This window comes from Pyrgilauda ruficollis, unplaced genomic scaffold (genome assembly GCF_017590135.1).
Source record: "Pyrgilauda ruficollis isolate IOZ18807 unplaced genomic scaffold, ASM1759013v1 scaffold7, whole genome shotgun sequence".
Classification (NCBI taxonomy): domain Eukaryota; kingdom Metazoa; phylum Chordata; class Aves; order Passeriformes; family Passeridae; genus Pyrgilauda; species Pyrgilauda ruficollis.
The window spans coordinates 8,553,581-8,565,682 of NW_024528821.1; the positions used below are offsets into that span (position 1 = coordinate 8,553,581).

Genomic DNA, 12,102 nt, shown 5'->3' on the forward strand with positions numbered 1-12,102 from the left:
TTTTTTAGGTTCTTGGGGTGTCAATGTTTTAATACCAGAGCAGCAAATAAATCAGTGGTGAAGTCATTTTCTAAGTGGAAGAGGAAGTTTTTCAATACAAAATTGTGGTAGATACAGTGAAATTCTGAACAGATTTTTCTCTAAGGAGAATGACATGCTTTCAAGATCAAGTGCATTGAAGGGGCAGTTTTGTTTGCCTGAAAGAAAAAAGAAATGTAAAGGACAAGTAAACAATTTGAGGATAAGCTACACTTTTTGTTGGGAAAAAATTCAATATTTTATTTATGTGCTATCAGTTTATTTCTGGATCATAAGAAGTATTCCCTCTGAGTTTTATTCTTAACAGTCTGAGAGGTGTTTGGTACAGATTTGAGCCCCTCTCTATACATTTGCTGGCTATACTAAATAATCATGAGCTCTGCTGGATTGCTGTTCACGTCCATGAGCTGTAATCGTAGATGGATTGGTTTTCTCACAGTGTAGAACGAACCAGAAGAGTTGTCAGTATTTTTAATTAAATGCAAACTTCAGCAACAGAAGGTTTGTATCAATTAATCATGGAAAAAAATACATAAAGCAGAATTTTAACAGCTTTTTAATCTAAAACACACTTTTTATTCCAAAAGCTTCATGTTAGCCTTCTCAGAAAGGTCCATAAGCTATAAGCTACCAGAACGTAACAGATTTCACTCTTGCTTGCCCATTACCAACCCTGAAAGTTTGCTTGTCCTTTAAGAAAAATGTAATGTTGTGAAATTCCTTCCAGTAGTGCCACTGTATTTTGTCTCCAAATAAAAGAAGCTTATTGTAGTATGTTTGCAGAAAAATTCTAAACAAAAATTATACAGCTTATTAGAGTGTGGGAATAGGGATCTAAATTTTAAATAAAATTATATATATATATAAATTGGTGCTGATTTTATAATTGCGCAGTTTGTTTAGTTTTTTCTTACTTTTAAATTCCAACTTAAAATTATGAGGTTTCAGAAATATATTGAAAGTTTAACAATGTTTAAAAATAGAAGAGCATGAGAATTCATGCTTTAAAAATGATTTTTAAATTTGTATTTTATATTGTTTTATCTATCTGTCTTTGCAAGCAGTCTTCAGGTTAAAGATACTTCTAACAGGTTACAGTACATTTCCTCTATATGTAAATTAGATTGGATAATAGAAACTCATAAACAACCCATAATATTCTTTGAAAGCTAAGCTTTAAATTTCATTTTGTGTCCATTCACAAATAAATTAAATTTGGTCTAAAACAGAAAGTGGATCTATGCCATTTTGACATTGACTCATTTTGCAAGGCTTAGGCAGCTAGACATCATTTTAAAGGAAATATTAACTTATATTACATATGTATATTTTTTGTCAGTTGTCTCTCAGTTCTCGAGGTATATTATTTTAATCATTCCATGCCTTAATACGCTTGCAATACAAGAATCTCCCCAAATGGGTGAATACAAAAAGGCTTCCTGTTTTTAGACTCAGAAATTAAACATTCGGCTGTGGTAGCCAAAAACCATAGATTATCTAAAGGATCATGATAAAATATAATTATTTTACTAGGTCATGGGGTAACAACAAAACGAAAACTAGATCTGCCTAACTCATTTTACATAAATAAATACTCTCATGTCTAAAAGTACTGCCTATATTGTTTTCCACACCACTGCATTTAATAGAACTGCTGAGAGGACTGTATATATGATTTTAAACTTAAGTTGATTTTTCTTACTCTTGAAGGAGTGTTTCTTTGTGAAAGCAGTTCTTACAGCTTTGTTTTCAACCAGCTAAAAATGTTTTATATATTTACCTTAACCTGTTGTCCTCCACATTCTATTGTCCTAATTGTACTGTTTTCTGATTTGTATTTATGTCTTGAGACAGTAACTTTTTGAATAAAAATAAACCTACAGTATGTTGTATGTTTGATCTTTTTAAATTGGGGTTATGGGAGGACAGTGAAGAAAGGGGTATGAGTAATGCAAATGTTATGTTTATAGAAATCAAAATCTTTTTCCATGTCTTTTAAGTGTTTGTCTCAGAGTTGGGATAATGTATGAAAAACTGCACTGTTTTATATTTGTAATAAATTGTACAAGTTTTTAAAATGTGAATAAAGCACTAATTGGGTAATAATTTAAAGCAGAAAAGTTAATGCAATCATGATTGTTTTAAATATGCTTTAATTTGAGATAAACTTGTTAAAAGAATTAGTGTAAATACAGAGTGAGCTTTTGAAGAGGTTAGTACCTGCAAATAAAATTTTTAAAATTTGTATAGAACTTTTACATGCCAAGAAAGCAGTGGTTAATTATTTTTGTGTTACGTTTTTTAAAGGTGTATTAATAACCTTTCTGTTGGTTTCTTTTTCCTAATAACTATTACCTGATTTTACTCAGAATGCTTTTGATTCTGACATTGGAGATGCTGTACATAGTCCAATGGAAATACCATTTAATGTGTATGCTACTTTCCATTCCATAAATTGATCATATACCTGGTAAGCATTTTGAGCTTAATTGGCCAGACAGCAAGGGAATGAGGGGAAAACCCTAAACATCCCCTCCCATTCCCCTCTCCTCAACTACTGAGCACCTCTAGCTGGGATTTGAAAACTCCTTTCTGGTACAAGACTTTTTAAAGCAGTAATTTTAAGATCTTAGAGAGAGAAAACTTTTAATCCTTGCTAATGTAACCTAAGGAGTTTTGGGCTGGTTTTCATTTTAGTTATTATTATTGCAAATGTTCATTATTCCTGTCTCTAAATCCTGCTGTAAGTTCAATAGTATCTCGTGGAAAATTGTTTTAGTAAGTTCTAAGTTTATGATACAAGAAAAATACCTTCACTATACAATGTAAAGTCTGTTCTAGTTAAATTTTGGTACAAAAGCCTGTAAATGGAAGAAATTGGAGTTTTGAAGAGAGAGATGATAAAAATGTAGAAAAAACCAAACTATTCAGAGAAGGTGAAGCCTGTCCTCTGGTTTACCAGAGAGGCCACAAGGAAGGTATTGACACAGAATGAATTTCAAAGGAATAGTTTCCACATATGCTGTAAAAAGTATTTCTTGATATTAAACAACCAAAGACAATATGTAAGATGTTAGTGATGGCTGTTGTTTGTTTGGTTGGTTTTTTCTCCTTTGGATGGTGTGGTGCTGATTCCTGTGGTGTGTTAGAGGTCATAAATCCCCATCTTTAATTTCAGTATAACTAAAAAACCACCTCTTTAAAATCTGCCCCTCTATATCCCTCCTAATTTTCCCATACACTTGTCCTTGTGTGGCATTTCAGGACAGCAATACAATTCACTTCTTACACATACTGGATTTTTCGAGCTGCTTTGATTCCCAACAAACTATAGCCTGATTAATATCAAGGACTTGTTCATTCTTTGAAGCATTTGTCAAAATTGTGAATTTGTGCTTCACAATTCTTTTGATAAAACACAAGTTGATTTTTTAAAAATATTTTCATTCCTACTTGACTGCATTAATATTCTTTGATTAATTTGTGATACTAGAATGTAGGTTATGCCATTGCCTCATTTTTCATAATCCTATGTAATTTCTTGTCCTGAGATTGTTTAATTTCATACATATTTGTTGGCATCCAAAAGGGATCATATTTTTGATGGAGGTGGATGATGACACGTACTCTGAAAATGAGGTAATGCAGGACAACACCGTTCTATAATAACTCTGTTTGAAAAGTAACAATTCCGTGTGAATTGTGCCTGTCATTTTCCTCAGCTGTCGTTCTCTCCTGTATCCCTCCTTCATGTTGCTGATCTTTCTTTAATCTATTTCTTTGATTAAATCTCAATTTTTGTATTTCTTTTTAAGTTTTTACCAGTTAGATGTTGTTACAGCTGTTGCAAATGGTGCCTTCCAGCTAGAGATTGAGTTGCGTATTTCTTTTAAGTTTTTACCAGTTAGATGTTACAGCTGTTGCAAATGGTGCCTTCCAGCTAGAGATTGAGTTGCTGCTTTTTGTTGTGGCTTTTTGTAGCTACTGCCAGGTTTTATGGATGTAAATCATAGTGGCAGTGCAGTGTTAAGAAGCTACAGCTGTGCCCAGAAAAATGATCCAAAGCATGCTAAAGTGGTTGGGTGGCTGGCTGACAGAAAATGTCCCTGTCCTTCAGAGAATGTGTATGGTTCTGTTATATCATCATGCTTCCCAAACCTGAGTGTGTAATTTCTGCTGAGCTTTTCTCAGCAGTTTTTTGATTGGAAAATAAGAGGAAAAGTCATCATGTTTTGTGTATATTAACTTTTTGTAGAAGAAAAAGCTGCAGTTACCAGCTTTAAAAGTGAAAGTTGTGTTCAGCTGATAACAGCAGCTTGAATTCTGCACTTTCAGAAAAGCTGTTTAAAAGAACCTAATAAAATAAAATATAAAAGTAATAAAACCTCTGGAGGACCAGAACATTTCAAATTAGGAAGGAGAGATGTGAAGTTGGTAGTTACTTTGTGAAAGCATTCATGTAATACAACAAGGCTTGGGAAAATGGATTAATGAGCTTGCAGACAGTTTCCTGTTTGTTGAGGTGGGTAATGGCAGGTGAGAGATCAGTGCACACAGCAGCAGCTTGTTCCCAGTCTGGCGGGCTGTGGGTGCAGCTGGAATGATCTCTCAGGAATTCAGCAGGGATGGCCTCCTTGTGCCCATCTAGCCCTTCTCTAGACTGCTCATTCAGTACCTTTGCCTTTGAGCTTTTGTCCCTAAATCCCCTGTAGGGCCCTGGCTGTGGGACGTTGGTGTGAGCACTGTGCTGTGGTTCCTGCAGCTCATGGGAGGGCTGCCTTGGCTCAGGGTTTCAGCACCACCCTGACCCCGAGCTGCCCAGCTCTGGGGTTTCCATGCTGGAGAGCTGCAGCTGGAGATCCTGGCCAGGAGCTCCACGTGACACCTGTTCCCACACCATAGTGCACCAGGGAAGCCTTGCAGTTGGCTGCTGCTTTGTAAAAAGCAGTTAAACCACAGTTCTTGAGTGGCATATGCACCCATCTCTTATTATTTTAACACACTTTTCGCAGGCTTACATTCTGTTTTCTTCTTTTCAAACTGCTGCACTCCACCAAAAGCAGAAAAGCAAACCACATCCACTTGTTTTTCATATCATGCACAAAAGCACTTAAAGATGTGGCGTATCTTATATTTAGCCTGCTCTTTGTATTGTTCATCTTAAAACACTGAGCTGTCTTTTGCACAACTGTTCTTACATATCAACTGACAAAAACTGTCTTTCCATTATTTCTGTTGCCAGTTTATAATTGTCTGAATCTTGAAAAGTGGATTTCTTCGGGTGTTTTTTTAAACTGAATTCTTCCATTACAGACAAGAATCAAAGTGCTCTGTGAAACCTAGCGTGGATTAGGGAAGTGGCATTGTCAGTGAAAACAGTATCTCGTCAGTTCCATCCTGTTTGAGGGACTGATGGTGTTACAGTTTAAGGGCTTATTGTGTAAATGTTTGTAACTGGAGAAATCTACAGATTTGGACTATTGGTCGTTTTCCTTGTTAGGGACCCTTTTATTCTTGCTCATATCAATAGCTTGTATGTGGTGAAAGCAGCTTGTTGAAGTGCTGTGAAGTAAAAGAAGCAAATCTTCTATTTAAAGCTGCTTTCGTTACAAATTCTCTCTTTTATTTATTTTTTTTAACCTTGCAATGCTTCATCTTCTACTTCAGACTGACTTTTAACTGCACAGTTAAAACTCACTTGGGTCAGATTTGTAGATCTGACAGAAAGAAAGGGAGCCCTGTAGAGCAGAGAGGCTGCCAGTGATGCAATATCAGCTGCTTGTGTTGGCTTTTCCTGGGAATTGTGTCGAGTTAGCCAAAGAGAAATAGGCTGTTTGTGTTTGTTCTGGCACACTACTGATTTGTCTCAGATTGTGACAGAGCTACAGATTTTGTGGATTTAGACAGTTTAGAAGCATTTTGTCTCCACATGCTGTTTCTGTAGTTAACAGTGTTCAATGCAGGCCACTTGATCCATCAGTAAAGTTCAAAATATATGTATGTCTTTTAGTTTTTAATTAGTCCCTACTCACAAGGAAAGTCAAACTTCTTCTTTTCTTTTTGAATTTGATGTGCTGTTAATCTCTCATTTATGAGAAATGAATCATGTGTGGAGTGGTCCATGGAGCCAAACCACAGCACTCAGTGATGTATAATCAACACGGTGGTAACTTGGCAGGGTGAGTCCTGTGGGTGGATAACGACTGGTGTTGTACCAACCACAAACACACAGATGAGAGCTCCAGGTCTCCTTCACATGGTGTAGCTCACATCTGGAGAGCAGAGAGGCTCTGACCAGTTGCCACGTTGGGCCCTGGCTGACAGCCAGGCCACCGTGTGGTTCCTCCTCAGGCTCTGCCTCCTGCATGCTGTCAGACATTTGGGGTGCCCATCTTCTCTGAAATGGCAGTTAATTATTATTAATTATCATTCCTATTATCACTGAGCTGTCACCAGCCTTCCCAGTCCTGTAACCCTGGGTCATCCACCTTATGACTCCCCCAATTTAATTTTAAATTGCTTAGTGTGGTCAGCCTGAGCCAGGAAATGCAGTCATGTCTCACCTGCCTGCAGAGTGAGATAATTAATTTTTTTCAGGAAAATGTTAGAAATAAATCAACTTGATTTTGGGTCAAGGCTTTCAAGGCATTGAGGTCTAGGAATGAAAGTACAGGTCTGATGCATCAGCACACCCCTAATTCCTGTCAGAGTTGGTGGGGAAGAGGAGTGGGGACCCTCCTTCACCTGTGTAACATTGAATGGGATGATTATTTTCTGAATTTCAGAACAATGGTTCTTGTGATGAGGGACTTTTCCCATACAGCTTTAAGGTGAAGAATGGTGCATGTTACAGGAATTTGGACTGAATGAGCCATGTCTTGGCTCAGGTACACATCATTAAATGTGATGTTCATGGTACAGCTGATTATAAAGAGCTCTGTTTCCAAAGGACAAGTCTGACAATTACACAATGTGACGCTCAGGTTAGTAGTACAGGCAGCCCAAATCAGTATATTTTATAAGGGATGCCTTGCAGCTTTTGCAAAGTCAAGGAATTAATTCTGTTTTCATTCTAGTACCTTAGCATTTAGGGAGAGAGTTCCCTGGCTTTGGATGAGAGTCAGCTCTGGGTAGACAATTTCTGGTGACTTACTAATTGAATTTGGCCTCTTTGATTTGTCCAGACATTGGGTGTTCTTTCTGTTATTTCTGTTTCTGATGCTACTATCTTACTATCTTTGGTGGAGATTCAGGTATTTTTTTTCTGTCACTGTTCTAAAATACAGGGAGTTTTTCTAGTTATCTTTGGTCCCTATTGTATTTTTTAATAGATACCATTTTTGGACACCCAAGGCTTTTTAATGCTGTTTCAGTATAGTTCTTGACACCTAACAGATTACCAAGTGAAGATAACCTTCATATTGGCAGACTTGAGACTTCTATCACAGCTCCTAATCTCCAACCAGGAGAAGAAATTGTGACCAGATGGAGGAAAAGTTACAGGTAATTTTTCATGACATCCAAAATGTTGTAAAAGCAACAAGATGTTTATACTGTATCCAAACCAGACATACTTTTTAGTGAGATTGTAGAGTTGTAGGATGGGAAAGGAGTTCTGTGCCTGTCCCAGTGGAGCGCCCTGTTGTTGCAGTGAATGCTCCATGTGTGGAGACACGAGGCTTGATTCCATTTTCTCTGAAGGCTGATGTATTATCTTATATATTATACTAAAATACTACATAAAAACTGTACTAAAAGAACAGAGAAAAAAGAAAGATCAGAAGGCTACAAAGAACAAGAATAGAATAGAATGCATAACAAAAATCCTGTGACTGCTCACAGCCTTGGCACAGGTGGCTGTGATTGGTCATCAGTTGAAAACAATCCACATGGACCAATGGAAGATGCACCTGTTGCATTCCACAGCAGTAGATAGTTATTGTTTACATTTCTTTCCTGAGGCCCTCAGCTCTCATGAGGGAAAAATCCTAGGAAAGGATTTTTAATAAAATATCATAGCTATACCCTGTGCCACAATTCCTGTCTCCATCACTTTCTCCAGCCAGGAGGAGCCTGACCCCCAGTGCTGGGGCTGTCCTGTGTCCAGCTGGCACAGCCTGGTCCCTGCTCTCTCCCAGCCTTCTTGGGGCTGGATTTGACCTGAGCTCCTGATAGGAATGTTGCTGCCATGTCTGGTTCACAGCTGTCTTCCCTATGGGATAAGGTCTCTTGGGGGCTGGGGATTCTCCCCCCCCCCGCCCCCCGTCCTTTTTATTCCTCTATAATTTTGTTCCTTCAGATCTTCACAAAATAAATCTCTACAAGAACATACAAATAAGCAGAACTGGTTTTGTTACTTTGCGGTAACAAAAAAATCAATCCTTTTTTCAGGGCAGAGAAACCACAGCAGTGCGAAGGTAAACTTGGCTAACGAGACTTCCATAGAGAAGAATAATAGTGATTAAGAAAGCATCCTTCTTAAAAAATACTTCCAGGGGTGTTGTGGTGAGAGCAGGGCTGAGGATTAATTCTCCTCTGTGTTCTGTGAGCTGTGTCTGGGACCTTCCCTCTCCCCTGTGTCACTGGGCCCCGGGAGCTGTCCCAGGGCGCTGGGAAGGGCTGTGGCTGCACAGGTGCCTCACTGGTCCCTGCAGCCTCTTGGCAGTGAGAGGTGCTGAATGCTGCTCCTGCCTGAGAGCAGCTCTGCAGGGTGCTCCACCTCACCTCTGCATTAATGAACAAAATGGAACAGTTCAGGAGTCAGCAGGAATTAATTTATCAAAACGGGCTGAGTTCTCTGTCTTACAAAAATATTAATATGGAAGAAAAATATTAAATTACAGGAGCCTCTGAAATGAAGGACCTGACAGAGTAGAAAAATAAACCAGGAGATTTTAGCATGATTTCAATTTTCAGAGAAATTTGAGAGCAGATTGTACTTTTCAGTAGGGTCAGGATGTGTTTTACAGATGCTCTGGTTTAGATGTGTAATGGAAAATAGGTTTTAAGTGCTGGAATGTTGCTGTGGTGAGGATGGCTGTACCTCTCCCTGGAGAGAGGCCAGGTGAGTGATGCTGGGCTCCCTGAAGGTTTCAACATTCTTTACTTGCCAGAAATTTGAGAAAGAGAGAATACTTTTTGTTCAGACCTAAGTGCAGTGAAGATGTAGCTAAATTTATACTAGCACCCAAAATAGCCCAGAAGTGGATGTTGTGGTGCTTCATGCTGTTCAGAAACTGTTTTGTCTCCCTGTGTGGGTCCTGCAGTAGCCTGAGAGACCTATGCTTGCACAGCTGAAGTGACCCCTGCAACATCCCTGGTGTTCCAGGGACACATGGCCACCACAGGGCTCCCTTAAGAGACTCCAATTACAATATAAATTCCATATTCTCACTGTGATGTCTCTGGGGAGCTATCTGGGCTTGTTTCAAATCCACACTTCATTATGGATCAGTGGGGATGAATGCTGTGTGAGCTGCTTGTTCCATTTCCACCCCTTTTCTCCTGTAGAGCCCCTCTCAAGAGAATAATTAAAATGAGAGGTCCTCACCACATGGTAGTGGTCTCTAGCTGGGGCCTTAGGAAGCTGTTCTCTCTGAATTATCAGCAAAAAAATATGTGCACCAATGTCTTCTGGATTGTGTTCTCTGCTAATATGTCTTACCATGTCCTCTCAGTGGCCCTCCAGCTAAAAAGAAAAATAAATTAAACAGTCTGAGTGTGTTCAGCAGGAATTTAGGATGGCAGTTCCACAGAAGCCAGTCATTCAACTTTACATCTTTTCCCCTCATTTCCTTTTTCTTTTAGTCTGTCTTCTGAATGGATTTGTCACAGTGACAGAGTTTTCAGTCTGGGAAATACTGATTATTTCCCCCCTTTGTGGCTGCCTGACCTAGCTGTAGGACAGACATCTGGCAGTGGTGTCTGGGAGCACCCACCTTGGCCTTTGGAGCCACAGACCCTGTGGATACCAGTAAAAGCAGTAACGTGGGAAACTACAGGGCTTCTGCCAGGTAGCTGATGATAGAAGATATACAGCTGTGTCATTTCATTAATGGCCATTAACTTCATCAGTTCTTCTCAGCCTTGGGTATGAAATTGGCAGCCTGACCAGAGTGCTGTCCTTGACTTTTTACTGCCTTCCTTAAACATTTCTTCTCAAATTGTTCCAATTTCTTGACTTGTTCAACATTTGCACAGTTGTCAAATATATCCTTGGCATTGGAAAAAAAAAAACAACCAAACCCGCAATTTTTATTTAAAATCTGAGTAGTTTTCAACTAGACTTTGACTAAGTATTCAGCTCCTGAGCCGATGTCAGGGCTGAGGTAATGCCAACTCCTGCACCAATTAGGACTAATCAGTGTCATTTAAAAAGGAATTTAGGATCTATCAAATTTGATATGCTTTCCATTAAATAATGAATGTTTCTGTCTCCACCCTCTCTATGGTAGTTGAAGTCTCCTTGGCTCTCTAGAGGGGTTTGTTTTAAGCCAGACTAAAACTTTGCAGGTTCTTCTTTCCATCAGTGAGGCATTGTTTGAGTAACAAAATAAATGCTAGAGGAAATGGGAGCAAAACCCTCTTCTTTCTTGAGGAAATGACCACAACACCTTGGATGACTTGGTTTTCTTTGCATCCCTTTTGTGCCTCGTGTAACTGAATCCATTTTATTGCATCTCTTCAGTGCCCCTGGCAGAGCATGGTGGCTGTGGAGCTGAGCTGGGGGCTCTGTGCTTCCAGAGCTCTCACCCAGGAGGGGCTCAGGGCTGGGGACCCTGGGGGAGAGCAGCATTTCGCTCAGCTGGATTGGGGGTGGCTGCTGAGCTGGGGCAGAGGGGAATGGGTGCCTTCCACCAGCAGGGAAACAGCCCAGGAGAGCCTCAGCTGGGAGCCTGTGAAACTGCTCCTTATTGCCCTCCTTGAAACTGCAGGACAGTGTCCCCCCACCGGAGGGGCTCACGTTGGAAGGGCTTTGCAGAGGCGAGTTCTCAACACCCCACGACACCAAATTCTTTGTGTTCCTCAGAGCTGTTCCCCACAGCAGCACAGTGGGGCTTCTGCAGTGCTCTGGGTGCAGCAGAGGTGGAGGGACGGGGGTTTGCACCTCTGTAACCCTTTCCTGGGCTGTTGGTGGGGCCATTCATCCTGTGCTGTCCTGTCTCACAGCTGTTTCTGCATGGGAAGTGTGGATGTGAACATCCAGAGTGTGGGCAGAGGGTGGGGTACTGGCTCAGCAGGTGCTCCTGCTCAATTCACTCCCCAGTGGAGTTTTAGCAAAAACCTGATCCTCTCTCACTGTGACTGCTGGACAGAAGGCTGAGCTGAGGGCGTGGCCGAGGTGTCTGATGTGCACACATCTTCTCCAGTGCCAGGTTGGTGTCCAAGCCATTGAACAGATTTTCTCACATCATTACAGTATCTTTCAGCAGTGGTGAAGTCTGTGATTCCCTGCAACACTCTTGGAGGCCACATGGAGCCTCCCATCTAAACTGTCATTTCCTATGATTTCCTTCATTCTATCACAAAAGACCACCTTCTGCAACTGTTAAAAGTTCATGTGCAAATTAAAATCAAGAATTCCACTTGAAAAGTTTCTACATACATCCAAATAGCACAGCAGAACACAGAAGCTGCAATTTCACAATATTAGGGCAAATCCCTACAAACAGTAGCACGCAGTGGTACTGGCTGCTCTCCATAGACAGGAGGAGATGCTACAGTGCTCTCACTGCCTTCCCAACTTCTGGGAGCCCACCTAGCTCAGAGGCAGGGTGTGCCAGAGCTGCACAGCCTTGGGACAGCAGGCAGGAATGGCTTGAGGGAAGATGGACAGTACCCATTGGCTTGCTTCATTTGGGAGCCTTGGGACTCCTTCTGCTGATTCTCTGCCACACGGCGGAGCTCTGTGTTTGTCTTCCATCCAGAAATGAGGGTGAGGAGAGCTGTGGGTTGTACAGGGCATCCACCTAAAAACCCAGTGTGAGGGGAGCTGTGACATGGTGGGGCGAGCTGTGGGCTGGCCTGTGCAGGTGTGGAGGGCTGGAGTGTCTCTCTTGTAAT

General features: G+C 40.6%; 1 protein-coding gene across 4 annotated transcripts in view; it reads left to right on the top strand.

Moving 5' to 3' along the window:
* Window positions 1-1,921, top strand: part of STAG2 (stromal antigen 2) — a 74,272-nt gene extending 72,351 nt beyond the window's left edge. For all 4 annotated transcript variants that reach the window (XM_041485446.1, XM_041485445.1, XM_041485442.1 and 1 more), the window contains one exon: window positions 9-1,921. In XM_041485446.1, the coding sequence (XP_041341380.1) occupies window positions 9-32 (24 nt within the window). In that variant the 3' untranslated portion in view covers window positions 33-1,921. The remainder of the gene's footprint in view (window positions 1-8) is intronic.
* Window positions 1,922-12,102: the final 10,181 nt, after the last annotated feature.